General features: G+C 43.6%; 1 protein-coding gene across 3 annotated transcripts; it reads left to right on the top strand.

The window, feature by feature from the left end:
* Nucleotides 1-480: 480 nt before the first annotated feature.
* On the top strand, nucleotides 481-19464 carry lima1a (LIM domain and actin binding 1a). 3 transcript variants are annotated; one of them, XM_085909671.1, is made up of 10 exons: nucleotides 481-640; nucleotides 2115-2160; nucleotides 3222-3557; nucleotides 14397-14463; nucleotides 15560-15648; nucleotides 15739-15804; nucleotides 15886-15940; nucleotides 17229-17278; nucleotides 17337-17470; nucleotides 17984-19464. In XM_085909671.1, the coding sequence occupies exons 2-10, from the start codon at nucleotides 2122-2124 to the stop codon at nucleotides 18939-18941; spliced, it is 1794 nt and encodes a 597-aa protein (XP_085765797.1). In that variant the 5' UTR covers nucleotides 481-640; nucleotides 2115-2121; the 3' UTR covers nucleotides 18942-19464. The 3 variants fall into 3 exon arrangements, with proteins under 3 accessions (XP_085765797.1, XP_085765874.1, XP_085765961.1); XM_085909748.1 differs by lacking the exons at nucleotides 481-640; nucleotides 2115-2160 and adding an exon at nucleotides 2469-2610; XM_085909835.1 differs by lacking the exons at nucleotides 481-640; nucleotides 2115-2160 and adding an exon at nucleotides 2498-2897.
* The last annotated feature ends 1796 nt before the right edge of the window (nucleotides 19465-21260 follow it).

The following is a 21260-nucleotide window of genomic DNA, read 5'->3' as shown; positions in this document are numbered from 1 at the left end:
CACAAAGAAAAAGGCCTAACATCACCTCAATAAAGAAAAATTGAATATTGTAAAAATACTAGTGTTTTTTAAGAGAAACTTGGTATATATTTTTTTGGTTTTAAAAGAATCCGAACTTTTTTTAAATTATTTTTTCATTAATTCATTTTATAATTAGGAGAGACTATATATTATTGTAAGAATAAATTGCAAACATTTTGAGCATGGAAAGTCTTGATCTTAATTGTCCAGAATAACAATGACGAAGCAATTTCAAGCCGCTCTCGGTGCCTGAGCCCAAATAAAGGCACCGATCCATTTCCTCTCTTCCTTGCGACCCCCGTGCAGTTCATGAGTGAGTCACATCCTGGAAGGAGCTTTTGACCGTGATAGCTCGAGTTCCAGTAAATTAGCCTGGGATCCCCCACCCCCGAGTACCACCCTGCTTCCCAAACGAATGTCCACCTTATCTTCAGCTGGCCATCCCACATCGAAGATCTCTTCGCTGCCAGGTGGAGATGAATGCTGCCCTCTGATTGACTGAGAGGACTTCTGGGTAGAGCCCTCCGGTGACCTTGTCCACTCAGAAGCATCTGAGTGGGAAAAGCAGAAGGAAACGTGGTCGACGTGTGCAGTTGGACGTCAGTGCAGATTTTTGCAGGTATGTCATCACAATATTATGTATTTAATCTTATGAAGAACAGGAAATGACTTTGTGTGTCTTAACGTCTTGCACGTAGTTTGGTGTTCCACTTTTAGGCAGAAAGCCAGTTTCACACTGAAGGAAAAAATCCCATCCTTACTCAGAGTTAAAGAAATAGTGATTTGGAAATGACAGCAAAAATCCCAATATTGCATGTAAGCTGTTTTGTTTGTAAACTGAATCTTAACACTGAAAAGAATCTCCTCAAATCCTCAAATCAAATGTATTCATTTTAATTGACATCCTAAATTGTTAGTTCAGTCACTAATTTGGCCCATAGAAATGGTCAGAAAATCGGAAAAATTGTTAATAATTGTTTTTCAGAGCAGATGTTTGTAAATGTCTAATTTGCTTTCACCACATAAACAATCAGTCTGCTTTCACCGAGGACTACAGATGTTGCAGGTTTATGGTTGAGAACCTGAAATCAGTGGATTAGGACAAGGTCTATAAACAAAAATCAAAAAGTTGTGGATCAATTTGACAGTTATTACGTTGTCGATTGTTGTAACTTTCAAATGTCATTTTTGTTGTGTTTGGACAAAGTAAAGAGCATGCCTTTCCATCTCCGTGACCTTGTCCTGTTTTTCTTATCTATTAATGCCTGACCAAAAAGCAAATATTGACTCTTTCAAAGGAGAGGTTTTTCTAAAATACTGTAGTAATAATTGTCATCACCAGCAATGTGCAAGTGCTAAGCAGAAAAACATTTAAACTATGGTGCGGCATCAATTGAATTTCAGCCTTCAACTCATTTACTTCCATACCCAGAAAAAATTGAAAGTAATGTTAATGCCGATGGCTTCCATTGGTATCCCTGCAAAGGAACCGACTGTCCTCTTTTCCAAGGGCAAAAATAGCGACATCACCTAACGCTTCTCTAAGTCCAACATTCCATCTGTCCTTCTGTCGCGCTATACTGAAATGATTCATGTGCGCTTTGATTATCACTTGATCAGGCCTGACGAGTTCCTCCAGTTGCACTCAACTGACGTTCCCTGACCTAACAACTCTCCTAGATTCCATCTGTAAACATTTGCAGCCTATTTCCATAAACATTTTGTTTCGAAAAGGCCACCACACTGAAATTCAAAGGCCTGAAAATTCAACCTAAAGGGGAAGTAAACTGAATTTTTGGGGGGGAAAGAATCCAAGCCAGCACTAGTCAAAACATGGTATTCTGATTAATATTGCATTTGTCGAATAAGATTAAACAGAATTATATATTTGATCAATGGAAATTTGTCAAAATAGCAAGTCTGGTTGGAATGACATTTTTAGAAAATTCCACAAAGATGGCCGCCACTTGTGGCAATAAAGATTTGCGGGTCAGTTGCCCAAAATAAACATGCACCCACATGTAGAAGCGTAACAAAAGACAAAGTCTCCTTTCTTGAACCCGACTTGTACTGACCGCTGACTTGTTCGTCAGGTACCAGATGGCAACAGTGGAGGACCATGCAGACAAGAAGAAAATGGTAGGTGTGCCACTTTGGAATTCCAGTTTGGCTATTGACAGATAGAAGGTGCAAAGAGGCAAGAAACACAAGATGATGGCAACAATCCTCCGAGAATGCAGGTTAAGTTTGTGTTTTGTTTGCCACCATGGAGCTTTCTAGCACCCCCCTCCCTCATTTCCTGGACTTATTTTCCCTTTTTGCCCTCACTGACCACCTCTGTTTCTGATTTTCTCATCCTCCCCGCCCCCTCACGTCCCTCCCTCTCTCCTGGTTTCCTTCCTCCTCTCTCTCTCTCTCTCTCTCTCTCTCTCTCTCTCTCTCTGCTTCTCTTATGGGGCGTAGGGGGTGGGATAGGTGCTGATCACTTCTCCTCCTTGCTCTCACATCTGGAGCGCCTTGTGGCATTTCTCACCGGCCGGCTGACACCCGATCACACCAGAGGAGCGCCGGGTTTCCAGCCCCTCGCAGGTTTTAACTTCTTCTACAGCTTTTTTTTTTTTTTTCCTTCTTACCAAGTGCATCCAGCATACTATTGTCTCAACTGTTCTTTGTCTTTTTGTGCAGTTGTTTCCTGTCTCTGCTGTCTTTTTGTCCAACCCCATACCCTCCCCCTCTGACAATGTTGCTCGCCCTTAAGTTGTGTTTAAAATGTCTCGAGCCTCACCCAGTCCGTCTTTATGAGCTTCATTGTTAGAACTCTCCCCACGTATCCTGTAGAAGGCAACGCGTATCGCTCATTGTGTGTCTAAAAAAGGGTGAGTCATCACATCTGGAGACTTGATGTGGCTCAGGGAAAAAACATACTCATAGCTTTGTCAATTTATTGTGTTGTTTTCTTTTATGAGAACTTTTCTTATTTTTTCATGACAACTTTCCTTGCTTTCAGACAATTACAGGGAAGTTCTTTTACCTGGCTGATAGTTGGAGAAACAGAAACTGTTTCCCAGATCACAGAACTTTTCTTCACCCCCAAAAATTCCGATAGAGATTCTTGCGCTCATTCCTGAGTATATTGGACCAGTCAGAGGCAAGCTTTGGTGTGTCCCTCGTTTCTCATAACATGATATTCCTCTCTGCAGGTGGCAGAATCGTCACAGTCATCCCTTCGCAGTGGGAACTTGAGTGTTTTAAAGAAACATTGGGAACAGCAGCAATCACCCAGCAGCTCTGCCTTCCAAAAAACTCAGCTCACGTGGCAGATTCAGAAAGCACCGGACACCCACGAGCTCCTGCAAGAAGACCCGGGCACCGAGTTGGCAGCACGCGGCCATCGAGAGCAGATGGATATGGAAGACAAGACCAGCAGAGTTGCAGAGGAGCAGGAAACAGCGAACGCAGAGGTGCCCGATTCGGAAAGACCGAGCGTTCCCCTCAACGACCTGAAGATGATTTTCGAGAAAGGGGAGTCGGACCAGGTGAGTCGCCTCCTCGAGGATCAGAAAACACGCCAGAACCGAATTGCTTGACCTCGGCGTCACGCTCAATCCAGCTGCTCTGATTTCAAAACAAGTCAACAACTCTGCCTTTTAGTTCCATCTGCCGATAGAACGGGCTGCTGATGGGTCACGCTCGGAGACAATAAGTCGGCTTTTTGTTCAAGAAGCCTCGGAGGCGTCACGCTCCTTGTCACATGGTGCGCTCTCCCCTCGCTATCCTTCCCTCAGCTGACGCCTGAGCTAATGCTCCAAAAGGGAGGCTCATGCTTGAGAGTGGAACATGACAGCAGACGTGTAGAGCCTTCAGTCACGCGTGACCTGCAGAATGCAGTCGGAACACTCGCAGGTGGGACATGTTGACACAAACAGTGTTGTTCATGAGGGCAACGGAACGTAGAAGAAGTGATTGTGTAGCTTTTAGGTGTATGGTAGTCGTTGGAGGGCAGAGAGCAAATCCTCGCGCTAATTATGAGTGACTGCACTTCTCTGACAATTCTTTCTTCTTGTCTATATTAACAGCTTAAAGTGAATCCTAAGAAGTTTCTTTTTTTTCCATTATACAACAATACCCTTAAAATGAAATCATAAACAATAAAAAAAAAAGAAGAAAAAATGTGACCAATGTGACCCTTGGTGTTCTCATATTTTACACGTGGTAAATACTCTCCTAACTTCTTCCGTTAACAACCCGGGCAAAACTTTGCTCCTTCTCAACGTTTCTAACTTTTATTTTAGCTGAGATGAACCTGTGGTCATTAACACAACAGAATGATATAGTAGCTTTGAGATCAACTAAAAAGGGCCATATTTTAATTATTGAGAAATGTGAGCTCACCATTATTTCAGTATCCAGTCATCCCACGCCCTATTTTTTCAATTTTGCAGTTTGACTGATTTTTATTTTTATTTTTACATGACTAATCTTGCAGATTTTTCACTAGATTGCTCAAATTTATGGTGATCATTTTCCCACACAGATTAATGTTCTGCAGACACCCTTTTTTTTAAGCACATAGTATTTCAATCAAAAATTCAAATAAAAGTTCCAAGATAGCAAAGCCTTTCTGTAGCTTGTAACGTTAGCACAAGTAATTCACAAATTAAGCCATAAATTGAATAAATAGACAACTAAAAATAGTCGGGTGGGGGGGGGGGGCTACTCAGTCACATGGCCACGCATAATCAATGTTCATCATTACTGCGGTCACTCCTTATTATGTCAACAAAGGGGAAAAGCAGTTGAGTTGAAAGCATGCCAGATCTAGCGTGTGCGTCTTTAAACCATCACGCGTCATCATAAAGGATGTGACACCAGACGCTCAGTTCTTGCCACATGATGAGCATAGTTGGAGATCGGCGAGCGGTCGGTCGGGTCTTTTCAATTCAAGCCAGTGAGTATGGAGTTTGGGAAAATACATCATTTTGATGGTGCTGTCTCGGAATGAGAAGAAAGTTGGGCAAAATGCTATCAAGTCACTCATGTTTCGTTAGTTGTGTTTTCAAGGGAGCATGGGTTCAAATCATCTCGATGGAAAATTGGAGCGGAGATACGCCGCCGCGCTTAGGAATGTTCGCCTGTCCGCTCATGTGACCTTTTTTTTTTCCTTCTTTTATCTTTGGATCAGGAATGTCTTTGTATTAAGTTCACCACAGAGGCGGCCTGCTTAGACACGATCGGCAGCCGTACTTCAACTTGGAGTCAGATCAGTATTTGCCAGTTAATTCCACTTGATAAAGTCCTTTAGTGTGTTTGGGTCATTGTCCCATTGTGTGATGAAGCTTCTCTTGATTAGTTTGGATGTATTTGTAAATTGGCGGACAAAATGGATTTGTAGATTTCAGAGTGCTGCTACTATCATGAGTGACATCATCACTAAAGACCAGTGAGCTCGTTCCAGCCTAAGCCATGACATAACCTCCACCATGATGAGCTTGTTTGTTTTAGATCACAAGAAAATCCTTCCTGTCTCCATCTTCCATCATTTTGGTAGAAGTCAGTACTGGTCTCATCAGTCCATAAGACTTGTTTCCAAAACGTTTGTAGCTCATCTCTGTACTTGTTTGCAAAATCCAAACTGGCCTTTTCATTTTTTTCTTGTTAACTGAGGAGTGCTTTGCATCTTGCCTGTAAATGTCTCTAAATGTGGAAGAGTAAGGTTTTAAAACTAGGGTTAGGGTTTCCAACCCTGGCTGGAAACTACTTTTAGGGTTTCTAAGATTAGGGTTTTAAAACCTGGTTAGGGTTCCCGACTAGGTTTTAAAACTAGGGTTAGGGTTTCCAGCCAGGGTTGGAAACCACTTTTAGGGTTTCCAAGATTAGGGTTTCTGACTGGGCTGTCAGCCTAGGGTTAGGGTTTCCGACTAGGGTTCCCAACCAGTTTTAGGATCCCTAATTAGGGTTTCAAACTAGGGTTAGGGTTTCTGATTAGGGTTTTAAAACCTGGTTAGGGTTCCCGACTAGGTTTTAAAACTAGGGTTAGGGTTTCCAGCCAGGGTTGGAAACCACTTTTAGGGTTTCTAAGATTAGGGTTTCTGACTGGGCTGTCAGCCTAGGGTTAGGGTTTCCGACTAGGGTTCCCAACCAGTTTTAGGATCCCTAATTAGGGTTTCAAACTAGGGTTAGGGTTTCCGATTAGGGTTTTAAAACCTGGTTAGGGTTCCCGACTAGGTTTTAAAACTAGGGTTAGGGTTTCCAGCCAGGGTTGGAAACCACTTTTAGGGTTTCTAAGATTAGGGTTTCTGACTGGGCTGTCAGCCTAGGGTTAGGGTTTCCGACTAGGGTTCCCAACCAGTTTTAGGATCCCTAATTAGGGTTTCAAACTAGGGTTAGGGTTTCCGATTAGGGTTTTAAAACCTGGTTAGGGTTCCCGACTAGGTTTTAAAACTAGGGTTAGGGTTTCCAGTCAGGGTTGGAAACCACTTTTAGGGTTTCTAAGATTAGGGTTTCTGACTGGGCTGTCAGCCTAGGGTTAGGGTTTCCCAACCAGTTTTAGGATCCCTAATTAGGGTTTCAAACTAGGGTTAGGGTTTCCGATTAGGGTTTTAAAACCTGGTTAGGGTTCCCGACTAGGTTTTAAAACTAGGGTTGGGGTTTCCAGCCAGGGTTGGAAACCACTTTTAGGGTTTCCAAGATTAGGGTTTCTGACTGGGCTGTCAGCCTAGGGTTAGGGTTTCCGACTAGGGTTCCCAACCAGTTTTAGGATCCCTAATTAGGGTTTCAAACTAGGGTTAGGGTTTCCGATTAGGGTTTTAAAACCTGGTTAGGGTTCCCGACTAGGTTTTAAAACTAGGGTTAGGGTTTCCAGCCAGGGTTGGAAACCACTTTTAGGGTTTCCAAGATTAGGGTTTCTGACTGGGCTGTCAGCCTAGGGTTAGGGTTTCCGACTAGGGTTCCCAACCAGTTTTAGGATCCCTAATTAGGGTTTCAAACTAGGGTTAGGGTTTCCGATTAGGGTTTTAAAACCTGGTTAGGGTTCCCGACTAGGTTTTAAAACTAGGGTTAGGGTTTCCAGCCAGGGTTGGAAACCACTTTTAGGGTTTCCAAGATTAGGGTTTCTGACTGGGCTGTCAGCCTAGGGTTAGGGTTTCCGACTAGGGTTCCCAACCAGTTTTAGGATCCCTAATTAGGGTTTCAAACTAGGGTTAGGGTTTCCGATTAGGGTTTTAAAACCTGGTTAGGGTTCCCGACTAGGTTTTAAAACTAGGGTTAGGGTTTCCAGCCAGGGTTGGAAACCACTTTTAGGGTTTCTAAGATTAGGGTTTCTGACTGGGCTGTCAGCCTAGGGTTAGGGTTTCCGACTAGGGTTCCCAACCAGTTTTAGGATCCCTAATTAGGGTTTCAAACTAGGGTTAGGGTTTCCGATTAGGGTTTTAAAACCTGGTTAGGGTTCCCGACTAGGTTTTAAAACTAGGGTTAGGGTTTCCAGCCAGGGTTGGAAACCACTTTTAGGGTTTCTAAGATTAGGGTTTCTGACTGGGCTGTCAGCCTAGGGTTAGGGTTTCCGACTAGGGTTCCCAACCAGTTTTAGGATCCCTAATTAGGGTTTCAAACTAGGGTTAGGGTTTCCGATTAGGGTTTTAAAACCTGGTTAGGGTTCCCGACTAGGTTTTAAAACTAGGGTTAGGGTTTCCAGTCAGGGTTGGAAACCACTTTTAGGGTTTCTAAGATTAGGGTTTCTGACTGGGCTGTCAGCCTAGGGTTAGGGTTTCCCAACCAGTTTTAGGATCCCTAATTAGGGTTTCAAACTAGGGTTAGGGTTTCCGATTAGGGTTTTAAAACCTGGTTAGGGTTCCCGACTAGGTTTTAAAACTAGGGTTAGGGTTTCCAGCCAGGGTTGGAAACCACTTTTAGGGTTTCCAAGATTAGGGTTTCTGACTGGGCTGTCAGCCTAGGGTTAGGGTTTCCGACTAGGGTTCCCAACCAGTTTTAGGATCCCTAATTAGGGTTTCAAACTAGGGTTAGGGTTTCCGATTAGGGTTTTAAAACCTGGTTAGGGTTCCCGACTAGGTTTTAAAACTAGGGTTAGGGTTTCCAGCCAGGGTTGGAAACCACTTTTAGGGTTTCCAAGATTAGGGTTTCTGACTGGGCTGTCAGCCTAGGGTTAGGGTTTCCGACTAGGGTTCCCAACCAGTTTTAGGATCCCTAATTAGGGTTTCAAACTAGGGTTAGGGTTTCCGATTAGGGTTTTAAAACCTGGTTAGGGTTCCCGACTAGGTTTTAAAACTAGGGTTAGGGTTTCCAGCCAGGGTTGGAAACCACTTTTAGGGTTTCCAAGATTAGGGTTTCTGACTGGGCTGTCAGCCTAGGGTTAGGGTTTCCGACTAGGGTTCCCAACCAGTTTTAGGATCCCTAATTAGGGTTTCAAACTAGGGTTAGGGTTTCCGATTAGGGTTTTAAAACCTGGTTAGGGTTCCCGACTAGGTTTTAAAACTAGGGTTAGGGTTTCCAGCCAGGGTTGGAAACCACTTTTAGGGTTTCCAAGATTAGGGTTTCTGACTGGGCTGTCAGCCTAGGGTTAGGGTTTCCGACTAGGGTTCCCAACCAGTTTTAGGATCCCTAATTAGGGTTTCAAACTAGGGTTAGGGTTTCCGATTAGGGTTTTAAAACCTGGTTAGGGTTCCCGACTAGGTTTTAAAACTAGGGTTAGGGTTTCCAGCCAGGGTTGGAAACCACTTTTAGGGTTTCCAAGATTAGGGTTTCTGACTGGGCTGTCAGCCTAGGGTTAGGGTTTCCGACTAGGGTTCCCAACCAGTTTTAGGATCCCTAATTAGGGTTTCAAACTAGGGTTAGGGTTTCCGATTAGGGTTTTAAAACCTGGTTAGGGTTCCCGACTAGGTTTTAAAACTAGGGTTAGGGTTTCCAGCCAGGGTTGGAAACCACTTTTAGGGTTTCTAAGATTAGGGTTTCTGACTGGGCTGTCAGCCTAGGGTTAGGGTTTCCGACTAGGGTTCCCAACCAGTTTTAGGATCCCTAATTAGGGTTTCAAACTAGGGTTAGGGTTTCCGATTAGGGTTTTAAAACCTGGTTAGGGTTCCCGACTAGGTTTTAAAACTAGGGTTAGGGTTTCCAGCCAGGGTTGGAAACCACTTTTAGGGTTTCTAAGATTAGGGTTTCTGACTGGGCTGTCAGCCTAGGGTTAGGGTTTCCGACTAGGGTTCCCAACCAGTTTTAGGATCCCTAATTAGGGTTTCAAACTAGGGTTAGGGTTTCCGATTAGGGTTTTAAAACCTGGTTAGGGTTCCCGACTAGGTTTTAAAACTAGGGTTAGGGTTTCCAGTCAGGGTTGGAAACCACTTTTAGGGTTTCTAAGATTAGGGTTTCTGACTGGGCTGTCAGCCTAGGGTTAGGGTTTCCCAACCAGTTTTAGGATCCCTAATTAGGGTTTCAAACTAGGGTTAGGGTTTCCGATTAGGGTTTTAAAACCTGGTTAGGGTTCCCGACTAGGTTTTAAAACTAGGGTTAGGGTTTCCAGCCAGGGTTGGAAACCACTTTTAGGGTTTCCAAGATTAGGGTTTCTGACTGGGCTGTCAGCCTAGGGTTAGGGTTTCCGACTAGGGTTCCCAACCAGTTTTAGGATCCCTAATTAGGGTTTCAAACTAGGGTTAGGGTTTCCGATTAGGGTTTTAAAACCTGGTTAGGGTTCCCGACTAGGTTTTAAAACTAGGGTTAGGGTTTCCAGCCAGGGTTGGAAACCACTTTTAGGGTTTCCAAGATTAGGGTTTCTGACTGGGCTGTCAGCCTAGGGTTAGGGTTTCCGACTAGGGTTCCCAACCAGTTTTAGGATCCCTAATTAGGGTTTCAAACTAGGGTTAGGGTTTCCGATTAGGGTTTTAAAACCTGGTTAGGGTTCCCGACTAGGTTTTAAAACTAGGGTTAGGGTTTCCAGCCAGGGTTGGAAACCACTTTTAGGGTTTCTAAGATTAGGGTTTCTGACTGGGCTGTCAGCCTAGGGTTAGGGTTTCCGACTAGGGTTCCCAACCAGTTTTAGGATCCCTAATTAGGGTTTCAAACTAGGGTTAGGGTTTCCGATTAGGGTTTTAAAACCTGGTTAGGGTTCCCGACTAGGTTTTAAAACTAGGGTTAGGGTTTCCAGCCAGGGTTGGAAACCACTTTTAGGGTTTCTAAGATTAGGGTTTCTGACTGGGCTGTCAGCCTAGGGTTAGGGTTTCCGACTAGGGTTCCCAACCAGTTTTAGGATCCCTAATTAGGGTTTCAAACTAGGGTTAGGGTTTCCGATTAGGGTTTTAAAACCTGGTTAGGGTTCCCGACTAGGTTTTAAAACTAGGGTTAGGGTTTCCAGCCAGGGTTGGAAACCACTTTTAGGGTTTCTAAGATTAGGGTTTCTGACTGGGCTGTCAGCCTAGGGTTAGGGTTTCCGACTAGGGTTCCCAACCAGTTTTAGGATCCCTAATTAGGGTTTCAAACTAGGGTTAGGGTTTCCGATTAGGGTTTTAAAACCTGGTTAGGGTTCCCGACTAGGTTTTAAAACTAGGGTTGGGGTTTCCACCGAGGGTTTCAAACTACTTTTAGGGTTTCTAAGATTAGGGTTTCTGACTAGGCTTTCATACTAGGGTTAGGGTTTCCGACTAGGGTGTGACACCTTCACTCCTGCCCAGTGGAGCTTGGCGGTGATGTCACGCACTGTTGTCTTTGGTTGTTTCTTCACAATGTTTTTGTCATCAACAACATCCCTCTTGGTCAACCTGCTTGATGTCTGGTGCTCGGTACAGTCTAAATAGTTTGCTTTTCTCCCATAGACAGCTTTCTGGGCACCATGTCTGCTTAAGATCAAAAGATTTTTTTTTCTTTTTTACAGGAGAAACCCAAAGCTAGAAATAAGCACTATCTAATACTAAAGCAATAACACCCGAGCAACTAGAAACATGCACCAGTCACATTTTGTTTACTTGAAAAATGTGTGGCTTCAAACTAAAGTTCCTCTATCCTGAATTGTGTGAACACAACTTGAACTTTTGTCTCATATTCATCTTTTGATTTGAAGTGTAATTAATGAAGTGTATATCACCATAATGAAAACACACGGCAAAGCAAACGTTCCAATTTACACTATTGAAAATTATTGACGATAGCTTTTTTTATTTGGCAAACGAAATCAAATGGAGGTCAAGTCCAGTGCGGTTTGAGAGTCCAGCTGTGGATTTCAGTGGAATGACTCACTTTGTAGAATAAGTCTTGTTTATTGGCATTTGTTGCCAAGAGCAAAAATAACTCAACATTGAAACTAGACTTATATGGTAATATTAAATTGGCAGATACATGTTGGCTGTACATGTATGTAGTATACAAAAGCGTGGCCTGGTAAAAGTAGTTTTATTGCATAGTCTGATGATGAAATGCTGAGGCCGAATGAAAGGACACATTGGGTCAACCGGATGCCAATGCCGGGGCTCGCACAACTGTGCATCTTTGTACCAGCCATGATGTCATGCTGTGTGCTCATGACATCATCTGATCTTCAACCTCATCAAAGCGTACCTCATCAATCACACGTGCGCCCCCCCCATACACATCACGAAATGCCCCCCCCCTTTGGTGAACCCTTTAATCCCACTGCCTCCCTCCAATGTTTATCTCAATACGCCCCTCCCCCATCCACTCCGTCACCCCTCCCATCCTTCCTGGCTCGCACAACTACAACCCTATTGCCCCATTGTGAGGCCTGGAAAGAATAGCGGCCCTTGTGCCATCTGGGTGACATGTGTGAGACGCAATGGTCGTCCACCAAGGCCTTCTCTGTTGGCCTAACTATACCTAATACCAATATTATCGACTGTTCATTTGGTTGCATTTATCTTGGCTGCACTGGCCAACAATAATGTTTGGCAAAACATGTCGGTTGTAATCTGCAGAACATTCATACATTTCATAGGAAGGTTTTCAGATTTGACGTTATGTTTTGCGCTATTGAGTTAGCATTAAGCTTGTGGGTCGAAAGGCTACGATATTATACACAATGGTTAATTTTCTTTTGTTTTATGTTTTGATTTTGAGTAAACTGGGAGTGGCACTGAACAACTTGAAGTCATTTTATTTTCCTTCTGGTGAGATGAGTTGAGTTGACTTCCACCACACTGTGCTCATATCTCAAATATTTGCTTGCAAGTCAAAACAAAGAATTGTCCGAATGACAGCTCGCATCTGGAAAAACTTTGGTAACTTGTATCTCAAGGCACAACTCAATTCACTGAGGCTCAAAAGCAGTCATGTCCAGTGACGACATCCGGATTTTCTAAATTAAAGTCAAGTCACGTAGATAGTTCAAGCAAATTTGCGGAAGTCCCAAAACTGGTGACTTAACTCGGACTTCAGTCATGTGACTTCAATCCCAGAGCTTCCGTCGTAGCTGGACCTTGATTGACACATGTCCCTTGCTCCCATTTGGCACCACGAAAACCTAAACCCAGACATGTTTGATTAAGCCCTTCAACCCCCCCTTCTTCCCCTTTTGATCAGGCAAACCATCCAGCACCCCCCCCCCCTCGCGCTGCACCTGCTACTTGTCCCCATTTCCCCCGCCTTCCCCCGAAGCCTCCCCAGGGGCTCCGCTCCAGCTCTCATCCCTTCTGTGTGTCATGAGCCAGTCTGGGCTGGTCCGCTCAGTCTGTGCCTGGACCCTTCGGAGCTGAGCAACGCGTTGCCTGAACGTCTTCGTCCGTCCATCTCAGTCATTGGTTCTCTTGACCAAAGGTAGCTATGTGTGGGCTTTTGTACTTTGCTATTCTTCTCATGAAAGTTGCCTTCATAAGGGGGAAGTTCACAAGTGGCTCTTTGGGGCCAAACATTCTCACATGTTTTCCTGCCTAGTCTTTGTTTTTGGAAGGGACTTCATTTTGCTTATCCGAGTGTGTCATACTGTACGAGAGTTTTAATGGCATTAAGATTAGCGGCATATTCTTTGTCTGGCTCTTTGATCCACGCTCCTGAGAACCCGCGTTTGTGTTTACATCGGGCTAGCCACATGTTTACACCCCCTCCCTCAGTGTCTGCGACCAACATCTGTTGGTCCCTCCTCTAAGCTGCCCCCCCTCAGCCTGCGGAACTTAATCCACCCATGGGGATCGATCCATTACCATGGAGGTGGTTTTGGAGTGAAAAGGGCGGAGCTTTTTAGCTTTTGGTCTTTGGGTGACTCACGCATTGTCAAATTGCAAATTCAAGTCTCACCACATCATATGACATAACTTGGCCCTGCATTTAGTTATTAATTTTATGGTTAATTGAGAACAAAAGTCAAGAATTTAAAAATACTGTAGCGGTGACCACTATCACGAGGACCTCATGAAATGGGCTGGAACTAGCATCAGTTTGACAACTGTACTCAAAATCTCAAGAGGGCAGAAAATCAGCAAAATATGGTGCCGATTTAACTTTGAATTTGTTGTGCCCCTCAACCGCAGCTCTCAAACGTCTGGCCTGGGGGCCAGGCCTGGCCTGCCACAAAAAAATTTTTGTGGCCTGCTGTGGTTTTTGTTTCATCCTGAATGAATTTATTCTTTTCATTTGAGCAGATAATCTGAACAATAATTGCAGTTTTTTTTTTGTTTTTCTTTTTAAATAGTTGACTACCTTGAGCTGGAATGGGGCACTTTGTTACAATGAGCTTGATGACTTGAGACAAACATGCCAAAGCTCGTGGAGCGTTCCATTCCACCATGATCAAGTGCGCTTCCCCTTCAACTCTGTTTGAGCTCTTGGAACAAATTCAGCACTCGTGAACAGTACGATCTTGTCTCTGTTCTCTTCTATCTTGTGAAATCTTACCCGCTGAGGCCTGCGCTGGTTTGTGTGAACCAACAACACACCACGAGCAGCAATGGGAGAAAAATAGGGCAACTAGATGAGTCCAGCCAGTCAAGGCAAAATTTTAATTTTGCAGCCTGGCAATTTTATTAACATTTTCTTGAACAAAGTTGTCACTACCTTTGGTCCATCATTTTTATAATTTTCTGAGGCAAACAGCAGGGACCCAAAATAATAGCCCCTTCAATTCCAGTGGGGTTTCATGATTTGAATTCAAATCGCAGGCATTGAAGCAAAGACGTGTGCAGTGTGTTTTGTCTTCTGCTGATCAGACGGGTTGTCTGTCGAGGCTTTCTGAGCTCATTAAGGGGATTAAAGTGGTGGGGAGACACACTAAACAGTGGCGCTCCGCATTTGGATTTCGCTGATGGACCTTAGCTGTGCATGTTGATGCATGAAGAGTGTGTGTCATGCAGGACACACTCTCCAGCAGTTTTTTGCTCTCTGGCTTGTGTTTAATTGCCTCCTATTTTGTTTTTCTGCTCTTTTCTTTTCAGGTGTCTCGAGAGCAGTCAAGTCGAGGAAACGCTGCTAATACAGCCAGCATGGAGCAGCTTCCAGGGGGTATGTATGGACTCTAACTGTGTCCTCCTGAATGAATTACAACACTTCTGCCTATTCAACAAACTTTATATCAACTTGACAGTGCAAGAAAATGCACAAACATACCTTAACAAAGATTCAGTTACTGGTTTAGTATGTATCATCCATCAGAAAATAGCTAAATTGGAGGAATTGGGCAAGTTCAACAAGGCCAGTGAACAAACAATTGTCAAAATACTTGTTGATTCATTTGACAACTGTTGCACCTCTGGCGCCTTCACATGACGATAGAGCGTGCAGCTTCAAATTGTGTGGAACAGTCTTGATTTACCACAAGAGGTTATGAGGAGTTGAGTGTAAGTTGTACACATCGCGTGACACAGCCGAAAGCGACTGACATGGACCATAGCAAAAAAAATTGGAATTGGCGTCTCTTCGCCAGTCACTAAGTGATTAAGTACCACACAATGACCAACAAACTACAACGGAGAAACTGAAACCTTACATGAGGTTTTGTTTGAGGTTCCACTTACAGTATTGTAATTTTTTTAACTGAACTGCAAAAGGATTGGATTGCCATAAAAAGGCGGCGAGTGAGAATAATGAAAAAGCTTGAATATTTTGAGAAGCTATTGAGTAGGATGGACTGCGCTCGTTGTGCGTTTTGGCAAGTGAGCCACTCACTTGAATCCAACCGCGCCACTCGGTGCGTGACGGGCCAACGAAACAGAAAAGGGTGAATAAATGAATAAAGTGAGCTTTTGACTGAACCCCTGAAGAGGGAAAATTGTCCCAGTGACTTTTTTTAAATAAACTACGAACAAACATAACAAAGATTTTAACACACAATAAAAGAAGTGGACCTAAAATTGATCCCTGTGGATCACCTTTTCTAATTTTTAATGAGGTTAGGGATAGCATCACATCGACCAATATCTTAAAAACACTATCACAAGCAGTCTAATAGGGGATTCTGATTTCTGAAAGTGAAACTGCCTAGTTGTCCAAATTTGACACAATTCTAGGGGTACATAGTTTGAATACAAAACAGGGAACTGCAACATGCTAAATGAACTTTTCCTCTTACCTTTAATGTGTTCTCTTGTGTTTGCATCAGACGGAAGTCTCGCGGAAACGACTCCTCTCAGAGACAGGATGGCTCTCTACCAGGCGGCCATCTCAAAACAGGATGTCACCCCGGTCAATGTGAGTGCTGTACATACTCCAGATGATCCATGAAGTAGTTATTCCCTTTTAAAGAAAGTAATCATTAAATTAGTCATTTATAACTCTTAGACTGATCTGCAAGAACTATTTGGTGGCAAACAGAAAGAGAACGTCCCACCCTTCTCCCTGGACATGGTGAGCACAACCTTAATGTGATTACCGTGATGACTTTTGGATCATGAACATAGGACTGAAGTTTGTTTCTCTCATTTGCAGAGTCCAGAGTCTGAACCGCCAAACAACAGAAAATGTTTTAATGACGAGAACAATGGTAATTTATTTCTGCACTTGGAAAGTTGTTGAAGACCCTGATCTGTTAAGGAAAGCGAAAAAGAAGCTCTGTGGTTCAAAAGAAATACCTTAATCCAACTAATAATCAAAATGGCTTGGACAAAGTGTTGACTCAAATGTCCAATAATAATCATATCTGGATCCTTCAGAATATTCTCGGGTTTTGTTTTAAGGGATTTATTGTTTGTCTTTATCCTGCAATTGCAATCAGGTCATACGACACCGGTCCCGCAATCATCAAAAAAACTTTGTGGCTTATCAATATCAAGTCCACTCCAGTTCTTATCAGTTTCAAGATATCTCTGTGATGATAATAGCTTTTTCAATTTTGCCTGTGCCATGTGTACAAAGAAGAGAACATTTTATCTACTGTCAGTGAAACATAGTCTGTTCTGAGGCTGTTTTGCTTCATCTGGCACAGGGTGTCTTGAAGCTATTGAGGTATTGTGAGGCCAAACGAGCTGCTTAATGTCAAAGCTTGCTTGTAGTTGCAGGTCGTGCAAGTGGATTAGAGACACCAACACACAGCAAAAAAAAAAAATAAATAAAAATCTGTGAAAGAAGCGAAATATTCAGTCTGGAGAAGTCACATTTCAAACCTGACAAGGTAATTGTACATGAATAATGGGCCAAAAGATGTCGAAAAGCCAAGGAACGAGATATATATATTTTTAGTCGCTCTCAGAGTTAAACTGCAACTATTCCCTCTAAAGGGTGTGCTGTTTAATCTTGCTGGTGATTTTGATATTGATCTTCCATTAGTGAGCTCAGCCAAAACAGATTCCCATCGCATGAGTGAGCACATTTTTCAATTTGAGAGCTGCTCAATAAGGATTGATAATACATAATCAACTAATCAGTCCATTATTTTTGCAAATAATGGATGAATCAGATTTAAATCAAAAGGATTCTTTCCAAAATCTCATTCATTTGTTCTATAACACAAGACATTATTTCAAATTGTTTGCAGAAAACACAAACGTAAATTACGTAAAGTCTGACCTCTCCACCCATTGAGCGTGTCATTTTTGTCCAGGCTTTTTTCATCTGTTTTATTGAAGATACAAAAAAAAAACAATGCCTTATTTCTATTGCTTAAACTCAGCAATTCCACAGCATTCTAAATTTCTGTTAAAATGAGTGTTCTTATTTTAACTCAAATTTGCCAGCTCTCCATTCCTCTGCAAAATTTTAACAAGTTGTGATTTCAACTGCTCAATGGCACCACCCAGTGTTCAAATTGCCAACATGTTGATCTGCTGCCACAGGTCCTGGTGATGACAATCCATCTTCCTGTTCTCCAGCCAAAACTCCAAGGGTGAGTTTTTACACACCTACACACTCGGCTCACACTCATTTGTATATATCCTAAGCAGAATTTCCGTCTGCCCGTGAGGGAAACGTGCGTATCCTGTCAGAAGACAGTGTATCCTCTGGAGAGGCTGGTGGCCAATCAGCAAATCTTCCACAGCGCTTGTTTTCGCTGCTTCCACTGCAACACCAAACTCAGGTGAGCAGGCAGGCCACCTAACTCGAGCTCTACTACTTTTCTTTGCAATTCCAATGACAAATTAATCAATTAAATTAAATTAATTGAAGATGTACTTCCATATCTCGATCGGATATTATTTTGAGATTATGTACAGTATCCTTCCTAATTAGGGATGTGAAGAAAAATAATTTGAATTGGAAATGTGTTTTTGATGTTTAAAATCCAAATGGAATCATTCGTATTAATATGAATTTAAAATGCAAAACATAAGTTAACTTAACAATTGGACGGACTGTTGTACTTACACAACTTGTTCTCGAGCAAGAATCTTTACGGCATCCACATGTTTCGAAAAGTTCAAATTTGGAGGTTCGTAGCACACTTTGGGAATAGCGACTTTAACGTATGCAATTTTTATACATTCCATTTATGGGCATCAATTCATCACGCAGCAAAGCTTGGCCACATGAATTTGTTTCCAATGAGGCTCTAATATTAATTTTTTGTCTTTTGCCCTCTTTCGCCATTTAGTTTGCTCAACTACGCCTCCCTGCACAACAACGTGTATTGCAAGCCACACTTCAGCCAGCTCTTCAAGGCCAAGGGTAACTATGACGAGGGCTTTGGCCACCGGCCTCACAAGGAGTTGTGGGAGAGCAAAGGCGAGACGGGGGAGAGCACCGCCACACCGCTGATGCAGACGACTTCGCCGCCGGTCGCCAAGAGCCCCTCTTCCCTGGGCTCTGAGCTGGCGAGCCCCAGCGTGGAGGAGTCCCCGCTCGCCAAGGTCAATGTCCTGACCGCCACCATGGAGGCCCTAAGACAGGGCACCCCGGAGAAAAGTGACAGGCCGGTGGAGACGCGCAGGCTGAAAATCTCCTGGCCGCCACAACCGGAGACTGACGCCGGTGCCGCTGTGCTCGCCGACTCAACCGGCAAGCCCATTCGAGCCAAGTGGCCACCGGAGGACAACGACTCCTCCGTCTCCTCCTCGCCACCCGGACAAGCCAGTGGAGCTTCCGATCAGGGAAGAGGCTCCTCCTTAAAGGAGCGTTGCATGCTCTTCACACAGGCGGGTCATGGCGCAACGGAGGAGCTGAAAACCGGGGGCCAGTCGCCAGATAATCACACACCCACAGAGGACAGCTGCGTGGATGTCAACAGCAGCTTTGGAGAGGAGGGTGAAGACATGCTGGAGGAGGGAGTTCAAGATGTGAAGAGAGAAGACGGGCCAAAACGTCGTCTCTCCCACAAGGTCAACACTGTGGGTCTCGCTCACCCGGGGGAGTCGCTGGAGGACCAAGAAGAGGAAGAAAAAGTGAAACCTGACAGGTCCTCTCAGGAGGAAGAGGTGGAGGCCAGTCGCTCACCGCAGGATGTGGGCTACTGGGAGGGCGAGGAAACCGACGATAAACCGGAGCTGGAGACGCTGAGCGTGGAAGAAATGATCAAGCGAAATCGCTTCTATGATGAGGGAGAGGACTTCTGAATCCAGCCGATGTCCAGTGACTTCCTTTAGTTACCGCTAGTTTCAGGTTGAACACGACCAAATTCTTGAACTGTGCCTCTTTTCTACATTCAAAGCCATTCCAATGTTTTCTTCCTCTCACCTTTTTTTTTTTTTTTTTTTTAAGTGAAACGTATTTAAAGCTTCGTCTCAAACATTATTAGAGGTAAAGGCCGAAAGACTCAAATGTATTTCACCTTAGCGTTTTGAATTTGAATACCACTGCAATACCAATCAATGCCATTTTGCAATGCCAATGCCGTGTTATGCCACTGTTGCTCGCTGCCTCTTCTTTCAAATTCACAATAACGGCGAAACCTGCAAGAAACGAAACAAACCCTTCAATCTGTTACTATTTAAAGAAAAAAAAATGTTTGGTGTTTTAAAAACACTACTGCCATTTGCAATGTTTATTCTGGAAAATTATAAACCAAAACTGAATAATCTGGTTCTGATGTACTGTTTCTAAGGCCGTGACCTATTTAAATAAATTGTGAACAAAATATCTCAGTTGGGTTTTTTTTCTCCTGGGGGGAAGTAAAAGCAAAATAAGAACAGGTATTTTTAAGATGCCCTTAAAAAAAACAAATGGTAGCAATTTAGGGAATATGCCAAACTCATTCGCTTGTCCACGCGTCCAAAATTATTCAGCTTCTCATTGATGCTCAAAATGTTGCAATTATCCATGTTCTAATATCTACACTTTGATGACAAATTACTTTCCAACAATTACTACTATCAAAAAGGCATTTTGCCGTATTTTGCTGTCGACTATAAACGCCATCACGTGTGCTCAGCTTTTGAAACTCACATGGGCCGGATGTTTTGTCTCTCACTGCTGCAACACACCCCATTCAAATGATTAGGATCTTTAGCCGCCATTGCTTGCTGATCATTTGAATGAGGTGTGTTGGAACAGGGAGACTTATAAAACATTCAGAATAGCCACCCCTGGCTTATGGCTGTGCAAAAATCTTCAATTTAAAACCACTTGGGAGGAAACGAACGGTGCTTAGAACATGCAACATGTCCGCCCCCATCCGGCAATCTCAAGTGAGGAGCAACTCTGTGCTCCATCACTAGGAGGCGCCCTACCTCTGCCATACAGAGATGGTTGCCAAAGTAGGGTGGTTGGAGCACCTCAGGGAACTTGCTTGTTTTGCTTGGACAGTCAAATGAAATAAAGCAGATAAAGGGTGTTGGACCTCTGCGTTGACAGATCACACTGCGCAGGATTTACAAGCGGCAAGGTTGCCTGATGAGGCGCTGTGATTATGACGATGACATTTACAAGCCAGTGTAAGTCTTAAATAAGCCAACTGCAGAGTCACGAGCATGTTGTGAACATGGGTCTCACCCGTTGAGGGGATGCAGATCCACTGACCTTCTCGCAGCTGCTCAGCATCTCCAGGGTGGTGTGGAGGTTGCCAGATGCAATGCCGGATCGGAAAAAGAGGCGTGATCAAAATAATCAGTTATTTACTGGTTTCTCCAAAACAAATTTATAAAATAGAGCATGCAAGCTATTTTTATTTTCCTGATCAAAACATACACAAAGAGAGTTTATGAGTTTAAAATGGGCCATCCTGGCCGAATGGGCCCTTTAAATAAATAAGTGGCAACAGTGTGATGTCAGTCAAGTCGATTTTAAGTTTCCAAGTGGGCCAAGTGATCAAATATTATCCAGCTCTCATGAAAAGAATATGGAGACACTTTTCAACGTTCACACAAAAGGCTTCTACTCAACTCGGAGAGCAAATACACACGCACGCTAAAACAACAAGTGAAGTGTGTGTTCTCATATATTAAACAGCTCATGTGCCACCCATTTGAAAAGGAGCGGCTTAGTTGCTATTGTGAGGCAAACTGCCGTCATGCGTTTGCAACAATAATGGCAACGTGGTGGTAAGGCACACGTAAGGGTCGATTACACACACATCACACACACACACACGCTGACGCACCCTCGCACACGTGCAGTCCCGCCCGCCAACAAAGACATCTGATGTCAGGGAACAATGCAGCGAGGCTAATGCATTGCGCTGAGTAAATATTGACAAATCAGAGGATTTTCTGTTCTCACCCACTTGGGTTTCAGGAACACATGGGCTCACATCAACCCGTTCACACCTACGAAGGCCTGCGTGCGTTCTTGATGCTGACGAGACTCAAGTCAGAGTTCCTGGCAAATGCTGTCCTTATTATGGTATAGCGTTTATGAATTAATAAAACAATGAAACAACAATTGAACTATCAAACGAGACCTTTTCAGTTACCGGCGCGGTTATTGTTTTCCAACGT

Source organism: Syngnathus leptorhynchus, chromosome 1, assembly GCF_054491065.1.
Source record: "Syngnathus leptorhynchus isolate UIUO chromosome 1, UIUO_Slep, whole genome shotgun sequence".
Lineage (NCBI taxonomy): Eukaryota > Metazoa > Chordata > Actinopteri > Syngnathiformes > Syngnathidae > Syngnathus > Syngnathus leptorhynchus.
This window is presented reverse-complemented; position numbering and strand designations above follow the sequence as displayed.